The 20,227-nt window shown below is 47.2% G+C and overlaps 1 protein-coding gene across 1 annotated transcript in view; it reads right to left on the bottom strand.

Moving 5' to 3' along the window:
• The window catches only part of AGBL4 (AGBL carboxypeptidase 4), a 2,119,283-nt gene that overhangs the window by 146,975 nt on the left and 1,952,081 nt on the right, over positions 1-20,227 (bottom strand). Inside the window, exon 11 of the mRNA XM_054979842.1 lies at positions 12,392-12,554. Within this exon, the coding sequence (XP_054835817.1) occupies positions 12,392-12,554 (163 nt within the window). The remainder of the gene's footprint in view (positions 1-12,391; positions 12,555-20,227) is intronic.

The following is a 20,227-nucleotide window of genomic DNA, read 5'->3' as shown; positions in this document are numbered from 1 at the left end:
TTAAAAAGAGATTTGATATGCATTCCTAGTACACAAACCCATTTCACTGTTTATAATTATGATTGCTAAGTATGAAAAGCCAGTGAACTGACGAGTGATGTCCACTCATTCCAAAGTCCTTCCTGAGGGCACTCACCACCACTACTGTCTCTGCCTTACCCTTGTTCTTCCAATTCCACTCCTGGAGGCAGGTGGGATGGAAGCCTGATTTTGAGCAGATAAGGTGGGTTGCCATTCTCCAAATCTGCTGATTGCTTCAATTAGCCTCATTGTAAAGGTGCCCTATTCTAAAATACTGGCATTCCTGAGAATAATTAGAAAGAAAAAAATCCCTCTCTTTACTTTGTCTCCTATCATGGAGATACCAATATCTGAAATATAAAATCAGTGAAGACTCCCCATGCTTTATTTTGACTGTGGTGTAATTGTCATGATGTGTCCAGCAGAACCCCACTTCAGAGAAACTTGTTTGTGGAAATCCCCAGCCTCTAAGGGCCAAACTAGATGTGACAGTGTTCTCGTGGCTATCCCAAGATAGCCACAAGAACACTGAGAGCATAGTGGTCTTGATTCGCTTCACATGTGCCTTTTCAAGTGCTGATACAGCTCTCTGTGTGTGCACACACTTGATAAGGCATTGGGGGGGGAGTACAAAAGCACATCCGTTTGCTGCATTACAGGCCTGTTCAGGAAACTAAACCAGCTCAAAGAAGCTCTAGAGCACTGGAGAACTAAACTGAGTTTCATTTGTCTGACCAAACTCTGGAAAGCTTCCTAACAACAGAACAAGGCTTTCTACTGTTTCCTCTGTTTTTTTTTCTTCCCTAGTTTTTTAGGCAACAGTGAGGAAGTAAAAAAAACAAAAACCCTTTCCTCCCACAAAATGAAATGTAATTATATTTGTGATTAATTAGCTAGGGGTTATTCTTACAACTTCTATATCTTAATGGCATTACCACTATATTGCTGTATTAGGACATGTGTTCTGATATTTTATTTGAAGTATATGAATTTTAAACAATGTATTTTATCTTGTTATGCTTTGATTTATTATGTATAGCTGGTCTAAGGACCATTACAATAAATACCTACCTATCTTAATGGCATAGTACATTTTGATTTTCTATTAATATATATTCCCCACATGAAGATGCATGAGAGCTCCCTCAAACTCACACGTCTTTCTATAGCAGATGTATATACAAGTTTTTTTCAAACGATAGGAATTAAGACAATCCAATCAACAATCCAATCCAATCCAATCAACATTTACATTGAGATCCCTAGGTAACATGGGTTGTAATGTGAAAATCCAGAAGACCCCTTTGCTCTCAAGTTTCTGGTAAAGCTGAATACCAGAGAATTGAATCATCTCTATGATTCATCTCAATCACAGAGCCTTTTCAGTACATCCCAAGGCAGAGAAAATCTTGACAAGTGGGGCCTGCATTTTCCTAGTTCTTATGCAACTCACAGATGCATGTAGTCATCACTACATAAAATAATTTGCAGGGACATTGTACAAGATACTCCCCACCTTTAGTACTACAATTTCTCATTGCGCCAGACCAATTTTAATTTTTTTGTGTGTGAATTGTCCTCCAGCAAGACCCATAGTTTCCATGTCACACCTGGAAATGATGTAGTTTTCTAGGATGATACGTGAGCGCAGGTAAGTACTCTGCTGCCCCTATCCCCTACCCTCTGTTGGCCCCTGGAGGACCTGGCACCCATACCTCACACACATACGTAATTTTAGTGGCTACAATCTGCAATCAGTCAAGAAGACCAAGAGGCTTTCCCTCTAAGGAACACAGCTTTATCCTCTTATTAGCAGGGCGATGTATGATGTATGATAAGCTCGTGCTAGACGTGTACTTAATCTATTGCAGCCGTTCACGATTTGATATTTATTCTGTATAAATTGGGTACTATTTATTGTTAACTATCTATTGACGGATGATATCTATTATTGTGAAAAGGAAAATGTCCATAGAAACACTGAGCACTTTGCTGTAATTTTGTAAGCACTAGTCACTTTAATATATTGTACAGGTCATAAGCTGACTTCTAGAGTAATTTAGTTGGTGTTACTTTGTTCTCCTGGTAGTGGCTAGACATGAGCACGAACAGTATTATGAATGGAAAAAACCCACGAACAGCCCGTTCGTCTGTTAGCGAACAAGCCGTTCGTGAGGCGCCATTGCAAACAAACAAGCGGTCATCGCAAGCCTCCTTCATTGCATTTGTCCGCTGTTCGTGAAGCTAGACAGTCAGGCTCCTTCAATCAATTCCCTTGGCAATGGAGGCAGGGACTGCCTGAACCCTGTCTGCACTCCTTCTGTCGACCTGGAAACCCCAATCTGAGCCCAACTTAGCTTGATGGGCAGGTCTTCCTTCCAAATGTGGAGCTCCAAATTGGTTATAATTGGTTACATGGCAGCAGAGACTGGGGGGAGGGAGGGTGAAGGGGTGGTATTCTGTAGCCACGGGCACTTCAATCTCAACCCTGCCAATCTCATGACTGCCAACCACAGACCTCCTGCTTCTCCCTATGAGACCTCTGGTTATAAAAGGGCACTGTGCTCCCAGTTCTGGTTTTCAGTTTCAGCAGGCAGTGGAGTGGAGTGGGACAGAGCTGTTTCTAGCCTTTTGGGAGAGAGACAGGGAGAGTGCATTGGAGCTGGGATTTTTTCTGTGTGTGGTAGGTGAAATCTATCCCCTCTGGTTCCAGGCCCTGGGGCCAAGCTCAGTGGGCACCTCGGCTGAGGGCTCACAGTGATGATGATGATGATGATGATGATGATGATGATGATGATTTTCAGTGCCTGATCTGGTCAAGTTTCTGGGAGTTCTGGGCTAGGGCTCTAGCACCTCCCTCTGGTTCGAGGGCTTCTGCCAGGCCCTGGGGCCAAGCTCAGTAGGCGCCTCGGCTGAGGGCTCACACTGATTATTATTATTATCAGTGCCTGATCTGGTCAGGCTTCTGGGAGTGCTGGGCTAGGGATCTACCCCCTCCCTCTGGTTCCAGGGCTGCTGCCAGGTCCTGGGGCCAAGCTCAGTGGGCACCTCGACTAAGGGCTCACCCTGATAATCAGTGCCTGATCTGATCAGGCTTCTGGGAATGCTGGGCTAGGGCTCTTCCCCCTCCCTCTGGTTCCAGGGCTGCTGCCAGGCCCTGGGGCCAAGCTCAGTGGGCACCTCAGCTGAGGGCTCACACTGTTGTCCCCTTTTCTTTCCTCCTTCTTGTTTGCTGGCACAATGAGGCTTCAGGTGGGGGCCAAGGATGGTTGTGGGGGGAAGTGCAAAGATTGTTCCAGTTTCCCCGTGGGAAACAGCACTGGGCAGGGCTCTGCGGCAGCAGAGACTCCCACTCCCCAAAAATCACCTGTGGGGGCTGTGGAGGAGGCCAAAGAGCTCTTGCCACCGGGGGAAGAGGAACTCTTTCAAATGTTTGAGGAGGAGGAGGGATCCATGGAGGAATGGTTGGGATTAAATGAAACATCAATCCCGTCCCCATCCCAAACTCCTGGGGCTGTCCCTGCCTGAAGTCCACCCCTCACTTCGTCTTCTGTTGCCAGCTCTGTGGTGCAGCCAGTAGCCCTTTGTCCTCCCTCCCCTGGAACAGTTAGTGGGTCATGATTAAAACTCTCCATATGGAGGCACTTTTGGGCCCTTTTGAATGACCGCCGTGTGGTGCGGTGCTATGTCTGTGATGGCCTGGTGCACAGGGGCAATGACCCAAAGCACCTGTCATCGACAGTCCTGACTAGGCACCTGAACAAGTGCCACCCGAGCCTGTGGTCTCCATCCTCGGCCAGCAAAACATCTGGTGGGGGGAGACAGAGGGCTACCAGCTCCTCTGATCCAGGATCAGTGGGAGGGTCACCAGAATCCACCCCAAACAAGAAGCATTGCCCCAAGGGTGCTGCTGGTGGGAGCACAACAGTCAGGCAGGCCGCCCTTGGGGAGGTTGTTCCGTCGGGGTCAGGGATAATGCCATTGAAAAGGGTGAGGTGGAGGGCTCAGGAGGCGGGCATTTGTGTCATGGAAGAGACGATTGCCCTGCAAGGATACCACCTATCCATCATGGAGTGCATGGGCTTCCAAAGACTGCTTCAGCACTTTGCCCCATGGTTCTCCGTGCTGTCACGGCACACCGTTGGGCATTGAGTCCTGCTTGCCCTCTACCAGTCTGTGCAAGACATGGTGCTCAGGGAGTTCTCAGCCACCAAAGGCCATACCGTACATGTCATGGCCGACCTCTGCAGCGGCTGCCATCATGGGTACCTTGCCATCACTGCCCACTGCTGGCAACCAGAGGACTTCCACTGCCCCAGGCCAAGAACTGGCCCCCAGAAAAAGGCGCCATGCTTCACACCGGGCTATAGGGTAGTTCTTCTCCAGGACGAGAGAAGGGAGTTCTTCTCCAGGACGGTGGTGATGATGTTCTTCTCCATACTGGGAAGAACATCGCCACCACCGTGAAGGCGGCTCTGAGGGTGTGGACAGCGGGGGCAGAAGGGTTTGTCTGTGGCTTCATGGTGACAGACGTGAGAAGCAACATGTTGGCAGCCCTGAAAGAAGCATCCCTCCTGGGCCAGGTGTGCATGGAACACAAGCTGCACCTGGTGATGAGGGATGTGTTCGGGCTGGGGAGTAAACCAAGGGACAGCTGGGATGAGGGAACATTGTGGATGCGCAATCAGCTGGACAGCTGCCACCACATTGTTTCCCATTTCTCCCACTGCATCAACTCTTCCTGCGAGCTGTTCCAGAGGCAGGAAGAGGGGGGACCCTGAGCACCAACTCTTTCAGGACCTGCCCACCCACTTGAACTCTACCTACAACATGATATGTCATCTCGTGGAGCAGAGGGGCCCATTTCAGGACATCTTGTCATCCACGTATATTCTGAGGAGGGGATAGGAGCTGAGCGTCAGCTCCATGGAATGGAAAGTCCTTGCCCAGATGTCCCAAATGCTGAAACCCTTTAAGGAGGCAACCGAGCTCTTGTGCACGTATGAGGCCAGCTTGGGTCAGGTCATCCCCCTGATCCACGGGCTCGATCAGTTCCTGGCCAAGGAGCTCGAGCACGAGAAAGAGCTGCTCCCCAGGGTCAGGGACTTTGAGAGAAGGATGCAGCCATGCTTGGCCAAGCACTTGAATCCTCTGCATCATGAGGTGCCATACCAAATGGCCTCCCTCTGTGACCCCCGGATCAAGGGCAGCATCTCCATGCGGGCAGGTCAGAAGCAGCACTGGAAAAAGGAGTTCTGCCCAGCAGCGCTCCATTTCCAGAAAGAGAAGGCAGGCCTGAGGGAACTGGGCAGGGGCAAGGGGTGGGCAGTGGAGGAGGAGGAGCAGGAGGAGCAGGAGGAGGAGGAGGAGTGGGGGGAGTTGGAAAGAGAGCCACACCAGGAGACACCCACCCAAATGGCCCCACTTGATCTCTGGGCCTCGTCAGTTGGCTGTGTGGTTGGCCGCAGCACAGTGGGCACATCTCTCACAGTGGAGGACTCGGTGGGGGCTATGGTGCGAGAGTACCTCGCAGAGCCCATCAAGTCCCCCCACTCCAACCCCTTGGAATATTGGGTGAGTAAATCTGCCGTATGGCCAGACCTGTCCATCATGGCAACCAACATCCTGTCCTGCCCTCCCACCAGCGTGCAGAGCGAGCGGGTGTTTTCCCACCTGGGAGACCTCCTCCATCCCCGCCGTGCATGTGTGCACCCGGACCTGGTGGACATGTTGACCTTTGTGAAGGTCAACCTTAACCTCCTTGGGTATCCCTCCTTGGACCTGGACCTACCTGGGCTCTGAGCCTCCCCAAGTCTACTGTGGTTCTAGGCCAAGCTCCTGTAGAGCGGTCTCCAGCCCTTCTTGGTTCTTGGGGCTGCTTCCACGGCTGGTAACCCATGGTCCTACTCTCCCAGACAAGTTCCTGGATGCTCCCTCTTTCATCCTCTCCCTCTCAGAATGGCACCAATATGACCCTTCCCCACAACTTGTCCTGCCCATTGCGTCCTCTCCGTGACAAGTTTCCGGATGGTCCCTCTTTCATCCTCGCCCTCTGTGGACGACCCTTTCCAACAACCTCTCTTGTCCTGCCAATCCCGTCCTGTCCATGAAGGCAGGAAGGTGGGTAATGTCAGCTGCTGCCGCTGTTGAACACAGGGGACTACCACGCCACTGCTGTCGTCTTTGGGCATTCCTGTTCCCGCTCTGCAATGCTGCTGTGACAAGCAACCCATTATCCTGCTCTCCCCGACAAGGTCCTTGATGTTCCCTCTTTCGACCTCTCCCTCTGGAACACTCCGACCCCTCCCAACAAGCTCGCCTATCCTTCCCATCCTTTCCACGGAGCCAGGATGGTGGGTGATGTCAGCTGCCGCTGCTTTTGGCCATGAGGGACAGCTCTGCTGCTGTTGCTGACAGGGCTGCACTGCATGGTACCCCCCCTTTCTATGGCACCTGCTGTCCTCTCTGAGCTGGGGGGAATGAGTCCCTCCCACCCACCCTTTCCATGAAGGCAGGAAGGTGGGTGCTGTCTGCTGCTGTTGCTTTTGGGCATGGGGGGCAGCTCAGGAGCAGTTGCACATGTAGTTGTGCAGCACGGCCTCCCCTGTCAATGGCACTGGCTGTCCCCTCTGAGCAGGGGTAATGGGTCAATCCCACCCTTTCCGTGAAGGCGGGAAGGTGGGTGCTGTGCTGCTGCCACTGATTCTTGGCACGAGGGGCAGCTCAAAACTTTTGAAGATATGGTTGTGCTGCACGGTGCCCTCCCATCCATGGGAAACTGCTCTTGCCACTGTGCATAGGGGGGATGGGTCCTGCGACTCACTTCCTTTCCATGAAGGCACAAAGATGAGTGATGTTGGCGGCAGCCTCCAGTTCGACACAGGAGGGGTGGACAAGCCCCTCCAGCAGCAGTCTGCGCAATCCTTCAGGCTGGATGTTGGGGTCCTCCGTTCTGGTCCTGCTGCACAATGCAGCCATGAAGCCTCTGTCCTCCTTTCCCAGACAAGTTCCCAGTCCCTCTTTCAACCTCTCCTTCTCTGGAACTGCTTCGACCCCTCCCAATGACCTCTCCTGTCCTGTCCATCCCATCCTTTCCATGAAGGCAGGAAGGTGAGTGATGCTGTTGACAGCCTCCACTGTGACACAGGAGAGGCGGACAAGCCTCTGCTGGAGCAGTCTGCGCAATCCAACATGGTGGATGTTGGGGTCCTCTTTGTCTTCCTCTCCCTGTTAAGCTCCCTGTCTCTCTTTGAACCTCACCCTCTCTGGAACTGCTCCGACCCTTCACAACAACTTCTCCTGCCTGGTCCATCCCGTCCTTTCTGTGAAGGCAGGAGTGTGGGTGATGGCTGCTTCCACCACTGACAAGATCAGTGGGTTGCAAAGATTGGGTGTTTCCCATACCTGCTCTTCAAGGCAGCCAGGAAGTGGTAACCCTCTGTCATTCTCTCCCTGACAAGTTCTCTGTCCCTCTTTGAACCTTGCCCTCTCTGGAACCATGAAAGCAGGAAGGTGGGTGATGTTAGCTGCTGCTGCTAAGTACCTCAGTGGGATCCTTGAAGGAGACCTTGCAGCAACAGTTGGGATCTTCCCAGTTCCCCTTCCCTCTTTCAACCTCTCCCTCTCTGGAACACTCCAACCCCTCCAAATGACATCTCCTCTCCCTCCCGTCCTTTCCATGAAAGCAGGAAGGTGGGTGATGTTAGCTACCATCACCGAGTACCTCAGTGGGATCCTTGGAGAAGGCCTTGCAGCAACTGTTGGGATCTTCCCAGTTCCCCTTACCTCTTTCGACCTCTCCCTCCCTGTAACACTCTGACCCCTCCAAAAAACATCTCCTCTCCTTTCCGTCCTTTCTGCAAAAGCAGGAAAGTGGGTGATGTTAGCCATCAGCGGCCAGACCACACTGCCCCCTAGATGGGAGGTGACCCGCCGCCACCACCCCGGGCCCATGAGGCCCGGTGGCAGCACTCATCACCCACATCCCTGTCTGTGCAGGAAAGTGCAGTGCAGTACTCTGAGGCCTAGCGGATGGGCACGTGGGGGGTGCCACCCACAAGCGGCCAGACCCCGCACCCCCTAGAGAGGAGGTGGCCCACCAACACCTTCCCCAGCCCACCAGGCCCGGAAGCCGCACTCATCAGCTGCGTCCCTGTCTGAGCAGGAAAGTGCAGTGCAGTACTCTGAGGCCTGATGGGTTGGCACGTGGGGGTGCCGCTGGTGAGTGGCCAAACCCCCTGCCCCCTAGAGGGGGGCAGCCCAATGTCACCTCCCTGAGCCCACCAGGCTCAGCGGCCACTCTCATCAACCACACCCCTTTCTGCGAAGGAATGTGCAGTGCAGTACTCTGAGATCTGGCATGCAGGCACATGCGAGGTGCTGCCAGCAAGTGGCCAGACCCCCCCACCCTCTAGAAGGGAGGTGGCCCACCAATGCCTACCCCAGCCCTCCAGGCCCGGCGGCTGCACTCATCAGCCATGTCCCTGTCTGTGCAGGAAAGTGCAGTGCAGTACTCTGAGGCCTGGTGGGCAGGAAAATGGGGGGTTCCACCAGTGAGCACCCACATCCCCTACCCCCTATAGGGGGGTGGCCCACTGCCACCTCCCCAAGCCCACTAGGCCCAGCGGCTGCACTCATCACCCACATCCCTGTCTGTGCAGGAAAGTGCAGTGCAGTACTCTGAGGCCTGGTGGGTGGGCACATGGGGGGTGCCACCAGTGAGCAGCCAGACCCCCTTCCACCTAGAGGGCAGGTGGCCTGATGCCACCTCCCAGAGCCCACCAGGCCCGGCGGCCGCACTCATCACCCACGTCCCTGCCTGTGCAGGAAAGTGCTGTGCAGTACTCTGAGGCCTGGTGGGCGGGCACATGGGGGGTGCCACTGGTGAGCAGCCAGACCCCCTGCCCTCTAGAGGGGAGGCGGCCCACCAACTCCTCCCGCAGCCCGCCAGGCCCAGTGGCCGCCGACCTAACCCACCAACTTCCAGCCTTTGTGGAAAGTTGCCTCATGGAGGCCTGGCAGGTGAGCACATGGGTGGATGCTGCCATTGAGCGGCCAGACCCCCCGCCCCCTAGAGGGGTGGCAGCCTGCCAATGCCTCCTCTAGCCCGCCAGTCCCAGCGGCCGTCAACATCACCCACCATCATTCTTTGGCGGAAAGTATCCTCAGGGAGGCCTGGTGGGTGGGCACATGGGGGGTGCCACTGGTGAGTGGCCAAAGCCCCCACCCCCTAGAGTTGGCTTGTACACGGGGCAAAAGTCAACTGGTGGCTCCCATTGTGTCAAATGGGAGTTTCCTGGGGGCGTTGGATTTGGGAATTTATAACTCCAAGATCCGTATTGCAACGTTGACCAAACTTGGGTGATGATTGGAGGAGAACCTGCTGAACACTTCCTGTGAATATGGGCTCTCTAAGTCCAACGGGGGCTGTTCTGGCCCCCACAAACTACGAACAACAAACATGTTCATTAACGGGACATGTCCTTTACTGTTCGTCTGTTCGTGTTCGGCGGCGGCAACAAACCACGAACATCATGTTTGGTTTTTTTCCCCATTTGTGCCCATGTCTAGAAATGAACGCTGCTGATCAAAATGAAAAAAGCTTAATTTTTAAATTATAGATAGGGAATTTGTTTCATTTTCATATCAATTCCTATAATTACAAAACACCCTGTTTTTATAATTATTGCAATTAATAATAATAATGTCCTTGTCTGGAGTTGGGGAGGGGTTGAGTAAGGGAGTAAGGGGCAATCTTTTTGTTAACTAAAGTTTAATTTTGATAAAGAATTGTTTTTGTTTAGGCTTGTTCTTAGCTGTTTTAAGAATTTGCTGTCTGATTGTTCTTGTTGGGGGGACTGCTTTTTTCCTGGTTGAAGAGGGGTTTTTTGCTGTTGTTAATTTTTAAGAGTTTTCCTGTGGGTTTTGGGGGGTTGTATTTTCTTGCTTTTTAAAAAGTTCTTGGTTGCTTGTTTACTGCTTTGGGGGGAGGAGTTGCTTTCTCTTGCGGCCTGCTAGCTGTTTGTTTATCACAGTTTTCTTCTTGTTGTGGTGGATTGTATTTTAACTGCTGTTTTTTAAAGTTGTTGTTTGGTTGTGCTTTTATGGGGAGAATTGCTTTATCATTGTGGTTAGTGGAGTTCTGGGATTCTCTTGTTGGGTTGTTGTGCTCTTTCTGAGTGCTAGTAGCTTGTTTCTTGTTCTAGGTAAAGTTAAGTTACAACAACTGGTTTTGCTTTCCATTGCCAAGGCTGAGTGCTTGTGTTGAGATTCTCTAGTTTGATGTTAATTCTGTTGGGCTTTCTTGGTTTAGCTTGCATTGGGACTGGGACTTTGGCCAATGCTGCTTTGCCCTTGTGTGTTTTTTTCCTGAAAGTCAGCTTGGACTCTGCCTCCCTCCAGGAACCAAGGGAGACTATGGTATGGGAAGCTTTTTCAGGGGCCCCTAGAATTGGACCCCTGGTTTCAATCTTCTTGAAACTTGGGGGTCTTTAGTGCACAGTAAGCATTAGGCTCCCTGCAATTCTGGTGACGTTTGCTTCAAAAGCCCCCCCCCCCCGCCCCCTCCTGGATAGTTTCCCCCATAGATAATAATAGCTAAATATATTTTGGATTCCCAAATAAAACAGAATGTCATTACCATACCAATTTATTGGACCCAAATATCTGTAAAACCAAATATTTATGGTATTACAGATACCAGGAACCGAATAAAACTGGTTTTTTTAAACTTGCAGTACACACTTACCCAGCCAGTAACCAGGCTGAATGCTACAAACTATGCATATACAAAGTATTTGAAAAACTCTTCATTTTAAACTGTAAACAAATTACCAAATAACTCCAAGTGCTGGACTTGAGAAGAAATGAGTATTGCATATAAGGAAAATTCATTTTTGAATGTCTTATTTGCAAACATTGAAGCATCTCTAAAATCTTTATTTTTCAGAGATTGTGTCAAAATATTTTTCAGAGATTGTGTCACTAATATGGAGTAATTTGACTGCTAAGAACACAATGCCCGTCACCTAGACAAATTTAGCACCCTGATTCCTGATTGCCTGGGATCGTTCTAGGAAGGAGAAAGGCACTCTAAACCAGAAAAAAAACACTGAAGTAGTAGCAGGGGACTAAAGTCGATGAACAAGCTTGAAAAAGGTGTATGTTAAAAGTTGGATGCAAAGATTATGTTCTGCTAGTGTAAGGCATTTCCACCAGTTGACTGGAACATCCCACCTTCCCTTTCTTTCTCCTGCCCAATGAGCTCCCCAAAATGGGGACCATTAAGAAAAGAGGGGGGGGGAGTGCAATTTTGTAGTAAAATGAGAGATATTTTTACAAACCTAAGAATAGCCTCATGTTTGCAGAAAATCTGATATCTATTTGATTTCATTGGAATCAGGCCTGGCAGCAACCACTGGCTGACTTGCTAATACCAGACTTCCATGATTTACCCAAGGCCAGATGCTTGTTACTGTTCATCAGTAACAACCCCATGAAAGCCAGTAGTTAGAGTTTCAGTCTAGGATCTAGGAGACCCAGGTTTGAATCATCACTGTGCCATGGAAGCACATAGGGTAACCTTAGACCAGTTACAAATTTTCATCTTAACTTAACACAGGGTTGTGAGGAAAATATGGACAAATGGAAAATTATGTAAGCTGGTTTGGGTCCTCTGGAGGAGGTGGGGTATAAATGAAGTAAATAAACAAAAAATATAGCTAAAGATCAGGGAAGATAAAAGGCAGGTTAGCTGGTGGATGGGAAAGAGAGAAGGAAGCAGGGAGAGGTGATTACATGAAGGGTGCCAGGAGGAGGGGAAGGGGATACAGGGAGAAATGAGTACCCCTCCTCCCCACAAGTCCTTGTGACTACCTCACCACACAATTGGACTTGGCCTGGCAGCTGGCACTGTGAAAATGTATCATAGTTTTCCCAGATAGAGGTTGCCAGAGAGAGGGCAGGAGGGAAAGCTGAAGACAATTTAAAGGTAAATTAGTGAGTGGGAAGGAGAGAAGGAAGCAGGAAAAGGCTGTGGGGTTTTCAGGGAAGAGGCAATAGCCACCTTGGTGACCCTGATAAGGGCAGAAAGGATATACATTTTGTAAATAAATAAATAGCAGGGAAGGGGGAAATGAGATGCCCCACTGAAGTCCTTATAGGTCCCCCACTTATATAGTTCTAAAATCTGTAGTCCTAAAAGCGGAAAGAAGAAAATTGACATAGTCATTAAAGAGGAGTATTTTACAATAAATTTTCTGACACTGTATTAACAATTTTATATAATAAATAAATAAATGAATAAGCCATCATTTTACCTTAGATTCTCTGACCAGTGCAGATCAAAGGAAAAACAGTATCTAAAGGATACATGATTCTTCTGTATATGGGACTGTAGAAGTTGTACCTCCAACTATGTAACTATAGAAGGAGACTTCCAGTGTGTAGCAGTAAGAGGTGTCATCCAGTAAGCCACCGAGGAAACGACGTCCTGTCCCTGCCTTAACAGCGTCTCGATTGAAAGAGGTGCTAGACTGCAAGGAAGAAGAGAAAGCAGCTGGAGTGGGATTCCTGTCATAAAATCCACAAGGTCTGGTTAAGTGTCCACTTTTAAAAGTCAACACAAAGTCACACTTAAAGTAACCAGTGAGCTAGTCAGGGGTCAAAATTCTTCAACAATAATAATAATAATAACATTTGATTTATATACCGCCCTTCAGGACAACTTAATGCCCACTCAGAGCGGTTTACAAAGTGTTTTGGGAGATAACTCCTCCTTCTCTCAGCTTAAGTAAAGGTACATATCAGGCCTGAACAAAGGTGATGACTCTTTAGATGAAATTATCTTTTTATATAGTATGTTTTGTCCTGTTTGATTTTTTTCACAAACCAAAAGAAGCATGGAGTTCTGCAGTGCAATCCCAGGAATGCTTATGATCCAATACTAGGCATGTTTATTCAGAAGTAAGTCCCATGGAATTCAATAGAACATTGGTTCTCATGTCAGCAGGGTTGCCAGGTCCTCCCTGCAAACTGGTGGGTGGTGGAGGACAAGTCTTACTGGCCACTGCATGCGCTCACCAATGATGTAATGACATTGGCAGCGACATGCTGATAGCAATTCTGGAAGTGATGTCATCACATTGCTAGCTCACTGGAATTGCTCTGGTATTTGGGCAGAACCTCTAAGGTTTTTGTCCAAATATCAGTGCTTCACCCAGAAACATGCTGATATTTCTTTTGAGGACAAGGGAAGTGATAGCAGCTCACTGTTAGCGACATCATTACATCACCAGCAACTATGCCTGGTAGACATTAAGTCCCCCATTTCCCCCTCTGCCAGCAGGTGAGTGGAAACAGGAAGCAACGGCTCAGGGCAGAGGATATTCCAAGCAGAAGCTCTGTTTAACAAGATGCCCTTTAAAATGAATATATTGTTTGAAAGTATTGTCTTGCATACACACAGTTTATCTTCTGTCACGCTGTGATGGCACCTTGCCCAGCCAATCAGATCTTCAATGACTAAGGAGAAGTTCTGCTAGGCAAAAGCCACACCTGGTCTTGCCCACTTTCTAAAAACACTTAGTAAGTGCCAGGGAATGTGGGTTTCCAAATCTGCATAATTTTTAATACAGAATTTAATTTTTCTGTTTAATGAACATGTACAATCCACTAGGACCTCTTTTCTGTCTCCAGCTTTAGGTAATGTAATGTTCTATCACAATATTAGGAATGAATTTTCAACATATTGTGAGAGTGTAACAGCCACTAAGCAGGGCAAACTCTTTGCTTAGACTGCAGGCGAGCTACTGACAATGCAATAAAAGCCTTTTTGTGCCCATCACAAACCCCTGCAGCCAGTTGTCTTTTCAGATTAGAACATATGTTCATGCATGCCATGCAATATTGTAACTGCCAGACATCAAAACCTGAGAAAATGAGGATATAAAAGTGATTTAAAACACACACACAAACAAATCCTACAGCTTCATTTGCTTAGCTTCTTGCAACTAGGATGGATGAGATAACAGATACATGTAAATTCATTGCAGCCCTTGATAAATGAGGTATACAGGGATACCATGAAGTTCAAAAGTACCTGCTGTTTTATTAGCATTCAGTACATTTTAAAGCTACTCCTGTTATAAAAAGGGGGATTTTGCAGGTTAATTAGAAAGAAATGGAGTCCTATTTCCATTAACATTACAGGTAAGAAGCATCAGATGTTTCCCAGATGTTTTATGATAGTAACATTTCCTTTGCTTTATGCTAAGGAATGCCCCAGTGCATTCCTTTTTAATGTCATTTAAGGTACTCATTTTCAGCATCTACAATGAAGTGAACCATGATCATATAAAAGAATGAGGACAAGAGAAACATGAAATGAGGGGTAGGTAGGGGGCTGAGAAAGTGAATACAGCAAACAGAAAGAAAAGGAAGAAGGTGGTCAAGGAGGATGTTTTCCATTTTAGAAACATTTTCTGTTCAGTTAGGGGGGAAAGGTAGCAGGGGTACAATTAAGGCTGCCAACTCTGACTTAAGAAATTCCTGGAAATTTGGGGTCAGTGCCTGGATGACATGTAGTTTGTACAAGAGAGAGAGCTCAGTGGTGATAGACTGGTAGCAGCAATTCAGGGTCTCAGACGGAGATCTTTCACGTCACCTACTACCTGATCCTTTCAACTGGAGATGCCAGAGACTGAACCTGGAACCTTCTGCATGCCAAGGAGATGCTCTACCACTGAGTCATGACACACTTTCCTTGAATCTGATAGTTGTGATAGGTCTCACTGGGCAGTTCTGTACATCTTGTCTTAAATTCTGATAAGTACATTTGGCTTTCAGAGTTCCATACAGAAAAAGTCACATGACATGTGCAGGGACAAGCCGAGAAGGAGAGTGGGAGTGAGATGCATACACTTCCCTCCTCCCACTCCATGTACGAACATTTATTTAGACTATTTCTATCCCTCGCCTTGAAAATTGTCATAGGCCAGTCTGGGCTCACTGAAAGCGAGGACTCCTCAGAAGGAAAGGAGCCTCATGTAGCCTGCCCTGACTCCTCAGGAGAAGAGGAGCTCCATGTAGCCAGCCCTGACTCAGCAGAAGCCAGTGATCAGGAAGAACAGCTGCTGGCTAATCAGAGTCCACAGCCAGCAGCTGAGCCAGCTCCAACACCACCAACACCCTCCAGCTTCAACACCACCAGTGAAGCCCAGCCACCAGTTGCCCAAAGTCCTCAGTCATAATCAACAAACAAGGTAAAACCCAATACAATAACTGTTGCAATAAAAGAGGAACCAACCTCAGCTAGGTTAATTAGATTAACACACTTTTACTACAATCATTTAAAGTGGCAAGTGTTTAGCTTTTATAAATGCAAAAATTCATCAATTGCAATCTCATTATAAACATACAAGATTCATATAATGATCCTTTACAAACCCAATATACAAGGACACAACTCTGGGAACACAAGGTAAGTAGAATCAGTTCATATTATAATCAGTATTTCTCTTTCTTTATTCCAGCTGCTCATGTCAATTTCTATCGATGGATAGATAGATGGAGATCCGGAACAGAGGCCCAAACTGGGGCTGGCTATTTCAAACACAGATTTTTGTCCCACGGACTTCCTCAGGGGTGTGTCTGTGGTCCGCTAAAATATTCACACATGGATTAATAATTTAACATACATTATACAATAAATATTAAAATGCATTACAAAATCTTACCCGTGTTCTTTACAGTTCATTCATGAAACCTGTAGAGCGACACCGATGCAATCTCTACAGCGTGCCTCCTATTGTTTCCTGCGGCACTTTATACTGATCAAGTTAAACTCTACTCTTTCAAATTAAAGACACAGCACCCCTCAATGCTCCTTTATCCCCAAAAGCAATTAAATAACGATTCATTATTAGCCCACGCGGCTTCATACTCTGGAGATTGTAAATCCACCACGCTTCCTTACGGAGAAATACCTTCTGCTTTTGTTGACTGCTACCTCTATGTGCTACAAATAGGATCGCCACTTTAAAGTCTGTCTCATAATGATTTACCTCCAGGAAGTGCTGTGTAAGTGGGGCTTCCAAAACCTTGTTGTTTATTCTTGAAATGTGCTCCAACACACAAATACGGAGAGACCTGGTGGTATTGCCCACATACATTTTTGGGCATGAACACATTATCAAATATACCACCCCTACAGTTTGGCATGTTGAAAAATGTTTAAACCGAACCTTGCCTAAAGGTGGAATGGATATACAGCTTCCCTCCCAAATTAAGTGACATATGGAGCAATGCCCATATCTGTAATTTCCTTTAACCTTTCCTACCATTGGCAATGTTTTTACCATGTCTGAATTGACCAACATGTCCTTTACACTCTTTGTCCGTCTATAACCTATAGTTGGAGGATACTTACAGCCCTTGATATCTGCTATTAATGGCCAATGTTGATGAATAATTTTGTCCAATGGTCTAGACAAGGAGGTGTAATCTATTGCCCATCTGATTCTTGCACTTTGTGATCTTTCTCTGGGTACGAATAAACTGTCCCTTGAGGTTTCATGCACTCTTATTGCCGCTTTCTGCAGAACCTGTTCTGGATAGCCCCTCTGTACAAATGCTCTGCACATTCCCCTACAGTAATCCTCTATACATGAGGAATTCCCTTTGAGCCTCAACAATTGTCCGTATGGTATGGTCCTTCTTAAATGCGCTGGATGGAATGAGTCAAAACTAAGGTAAGAATTACAATCAGTCATCTTTTTATATGGACGTATCAACAATGTATTACTATTACTTCTACAGACAGTTACATCCAAATGATGGATTTCCTGTGTATTATATTGCTTTGTAAATTGAATGTTGCTGTCTCTTGAGTTAAGCCGATCACAGAAGCCAGCTACATGTGAAGGCCCTTTAAACAAAAATAACAAATCATCTATATATCTTTTGAATATGCAGATATTAGTATAATAGGGATTGGACTTATTAGAGTTGTGCTGCGCTTCCCATTGTGCCATAAATAAGTTTGCAATACTTGCCGCAGTTGCACAGCCCATCGCAACTTCTTTCACTTTAAAATAGAACGTATCAATAAATCTGAAATAGTTCTTTTCAAGCACCAAATCTAGTAATTGGAGTAAGAATTCAGTAGGAGGTTCAAGTTCCTGTCTAGTTCTTAAAGCCAACTCCATTACACTTCATGCAGACTCATGTGGAATGTATGTATATAAAGAACCGACGGACGGGTAGATCTCCATCTATCCATCCGTCGACTGAAATAGACATGAGCAGCTGGAATAAAAAAAGAGAAATACTGATTATAATATGAACTGATTCTACTTACCTTGTGTTCCCGGAGTTGTGTCCTTGTATATTGGATTTGTAAAGGATCATTATATGAATCTTGTATGTTTATAATGAGATTGCAATTGATGAATTTTTGCATTTATAAAATTTGAGCACTTGCCACTTTAAATGAGTGTAGTAAAAGTGTGTTAATCTAATTAACCTAGCTGAGGTTGGTTCCTCTCTTATCGCTACAAAGTCCTCAGTCAGCAGCTGAGTCAGAGGCACCAATGCCCTTCAGCTCCAACACCACTAGTGAAGCACAGCCAAGGATGGCCAAAACTCCAGCCTCACCCAGAGAGCACCATAGACAAAAGCAGTGTGTGGAGCTGCAGGAGAGGTGGCAAAGTGCACGCCTCCTGGCCAGACACCACCTGCTTGTTGAGAGCGATGAGGAGTGAGCACAGGATAACTCCCAAGCAGCTAGCTGCAAGCCCAGCCTGTCTATAAAACCCAGCCACAGAAGACCAGGAGGCATGGAAGCAACATGTCAGAATCCTGCTCTGATTGCAACCAATCTGCTGAATCTTCCCTTGCTCTTGCCTTGCCCTGTGACCCCGGGACTGTGCCTTGACCTTGTTTCTGGATCTCCCTTACTCTGACTGGTAACTGACCTATGGACCTCCTAACTTGGCTTTCGGATTCTGGACTTCAGACTGTGTACTCATGCCTGGCTTTGGACTTGTGCTCTGACCTCAGACCAGACTTGGACAACTCTGCTTGGGCTGTCCTAGCCCACGACAAAAATCTTGCCCAATGCAGCAAGATATGAATTGTTACATGCAGATTCCATCCCTATAGTCAGGATTCTCAGGAACACTACTTTTTGGATGTTCCTGTCATGGGGATGGAATCTTATGTGTAGGCACTGCACTCACGTTCTATGAAAACTCATAAGCAAGGGTGAGCTGTGACTCATGAAAGCTCATACACTACCATAAATTTTGTTAGTCTTATAGGTGCTGACCAAAGAGGAGGGTATCCCCCCTCCCCGTGGTACTCAATGAATCTCAATCAACAGTATAAGAATTACAAATATTTCAATCAGTGCAAAAGAAAAGAGCAAGTGTGCTAAAGTGCTACTTATACAATAAATGTACTTCCTAAATACAAAATAATACATATGATAAAAGAATAATAAATACAGTACATGAATTATGACAGCCAAGATACAAAGTGTCAAAGCATTTCACAACTCGCCAACCACAATCACAACTGGTTGGAAATATACAAGATATTAGAGGTGTGCGATTCAGGTTTCCGATTCAGGTAAAGTACCCGAATCGGACCCAATTTGCAATAATTCAGGATTTCCTAATCAGGCCCAGCATGCTGTCCAAAAACCCTGAATCAAAGCTCCCCCTCACTTCAGCATGTGCCGAATCTTTACGGAGCATACTGAAGCAAGCTAAATACCATAATTCCAAAGCTGCTTGCTGCTTCGGGACCCAAATCTTTTGGGGGTGTAGACCCCTGCAAGATATACAAAATAACTGCTGTTTCTTCTCCTTCTCTCCAACTACAGAATAAGAACGTTCTCCGAGCTACAGTGTCTTCCCAGACATGAGGTCAGTAATAAGTCTTTTGTTTTCTCCAAATTAATAGTTAATTTTTCTTATGTGCTTCAGGTCCTCCCAAGCCCAGGAGATGTTGTGATATGTTGCTGTGCCCAACAGACTGCTAGCGAAAAGCCTGTTTCGTTGAGCTTCCTCAAGAGCTCCTCAAACTGCAGTCAACATTCAATCACAATGTATTTTCATGGATGTCACTCCTCAGGAAGCACGACGGGCTGCTTCCATTCACTAGGCCACCTTCTTGCTAGGCAGCCTACCTATTTACCTGCCTGTAGCATCAGCACCATGCACCACCACCTTCCCAGCTCACACATCTGTAGCCATAAGGGGGGCTATGGTAGTCTCCCTCCCTGCCCTTTTACTTACAGTGCCACTGCCTCCTCTCATCTGGCTTCAGTTTATTGGTCCTCATCTATCCCAAAACAGTCTCTAGGCTATGGTTACCAACTCCAGGTTGGGAAATTCCTGGTGATTTTGGGGTGGAGCCTGAAGAAGTTGGGATTTGGAGAGGGATGGCACGTCAATGGGGTATGATGGCATAGAGTCCATGGCCAATGGGGTATAATGGCATAGAGTCCATGGCCTCCAAAGCAGCCATTCAGGGGAACTGATCTCTGTAGTTTGGAGATCAGTTGTAATTACGGGAGATTTCCAGGCCCCACTTGGAGGTCAGCAACCCTACTCCAGGCAATGGTTCAAAGTTTTCACAGTTTCCCTGGAACCAACTGTAATTGTGAGAAAAGAACTGAGTATCATCATATTAGTAACAGCCTAGCCAAAACCTTCAGATGAGCTTACCCAGCTGTTTTGTGTAGTTGTTAAAAAGCACGGTGGCCAAGATGGAACCTTGGAGACCCTACAGGCCAAGGTGCTGAGCAGCAGTCTTCCCAGCACCACCTTTTGAAACCTTCCTTCCATGTAGCTCCAAAACTATATGCATCTCTGTCTCAGTCCTGAAAGGCAATCCAGAAGGATACCATGACTGATGGTATCAAAAGCACTGAGAAGCCCAGGAGAATCAACAAGCTAGCACTCTCTTTTTCCTGGCACAGGTCATCTACCAGGGCAACCCAAGCCTTTTCAGTCACATAACCAAGCTTGATGCCAGATTGGAAAGAATCCAAACAATCTAAATATAGGAACCATTAAAACTGTCCAGCCACCACTTTTGTTTTCAGAAACCCACTAACCTAGAGTCCAAAAATCACTAAGTAATGGGAGGTTCCCATTCTCAGAAGGATTTCTATCCTTTGCTAGATAATTCAATTTTTTCT

Source organism: Eublepharis macularius, chromosome 5 (genome assembly GCF_028583425.1).
Source record: "Eublepharis macularius isolate TG4126 chromosome 5, MPM_Emac_v1.0, whole genome shotgun sequence".
Classification (NCBI taxonomy): Eukaryota; Metazoa; Chordata; class Lepidosauria; order Squamata; family Eublepharidae; genus Eublepharis; species Eublepharis macularius.
This window is presented reverse-complemented; position numbering and strand designations above follow the sequence as displayed.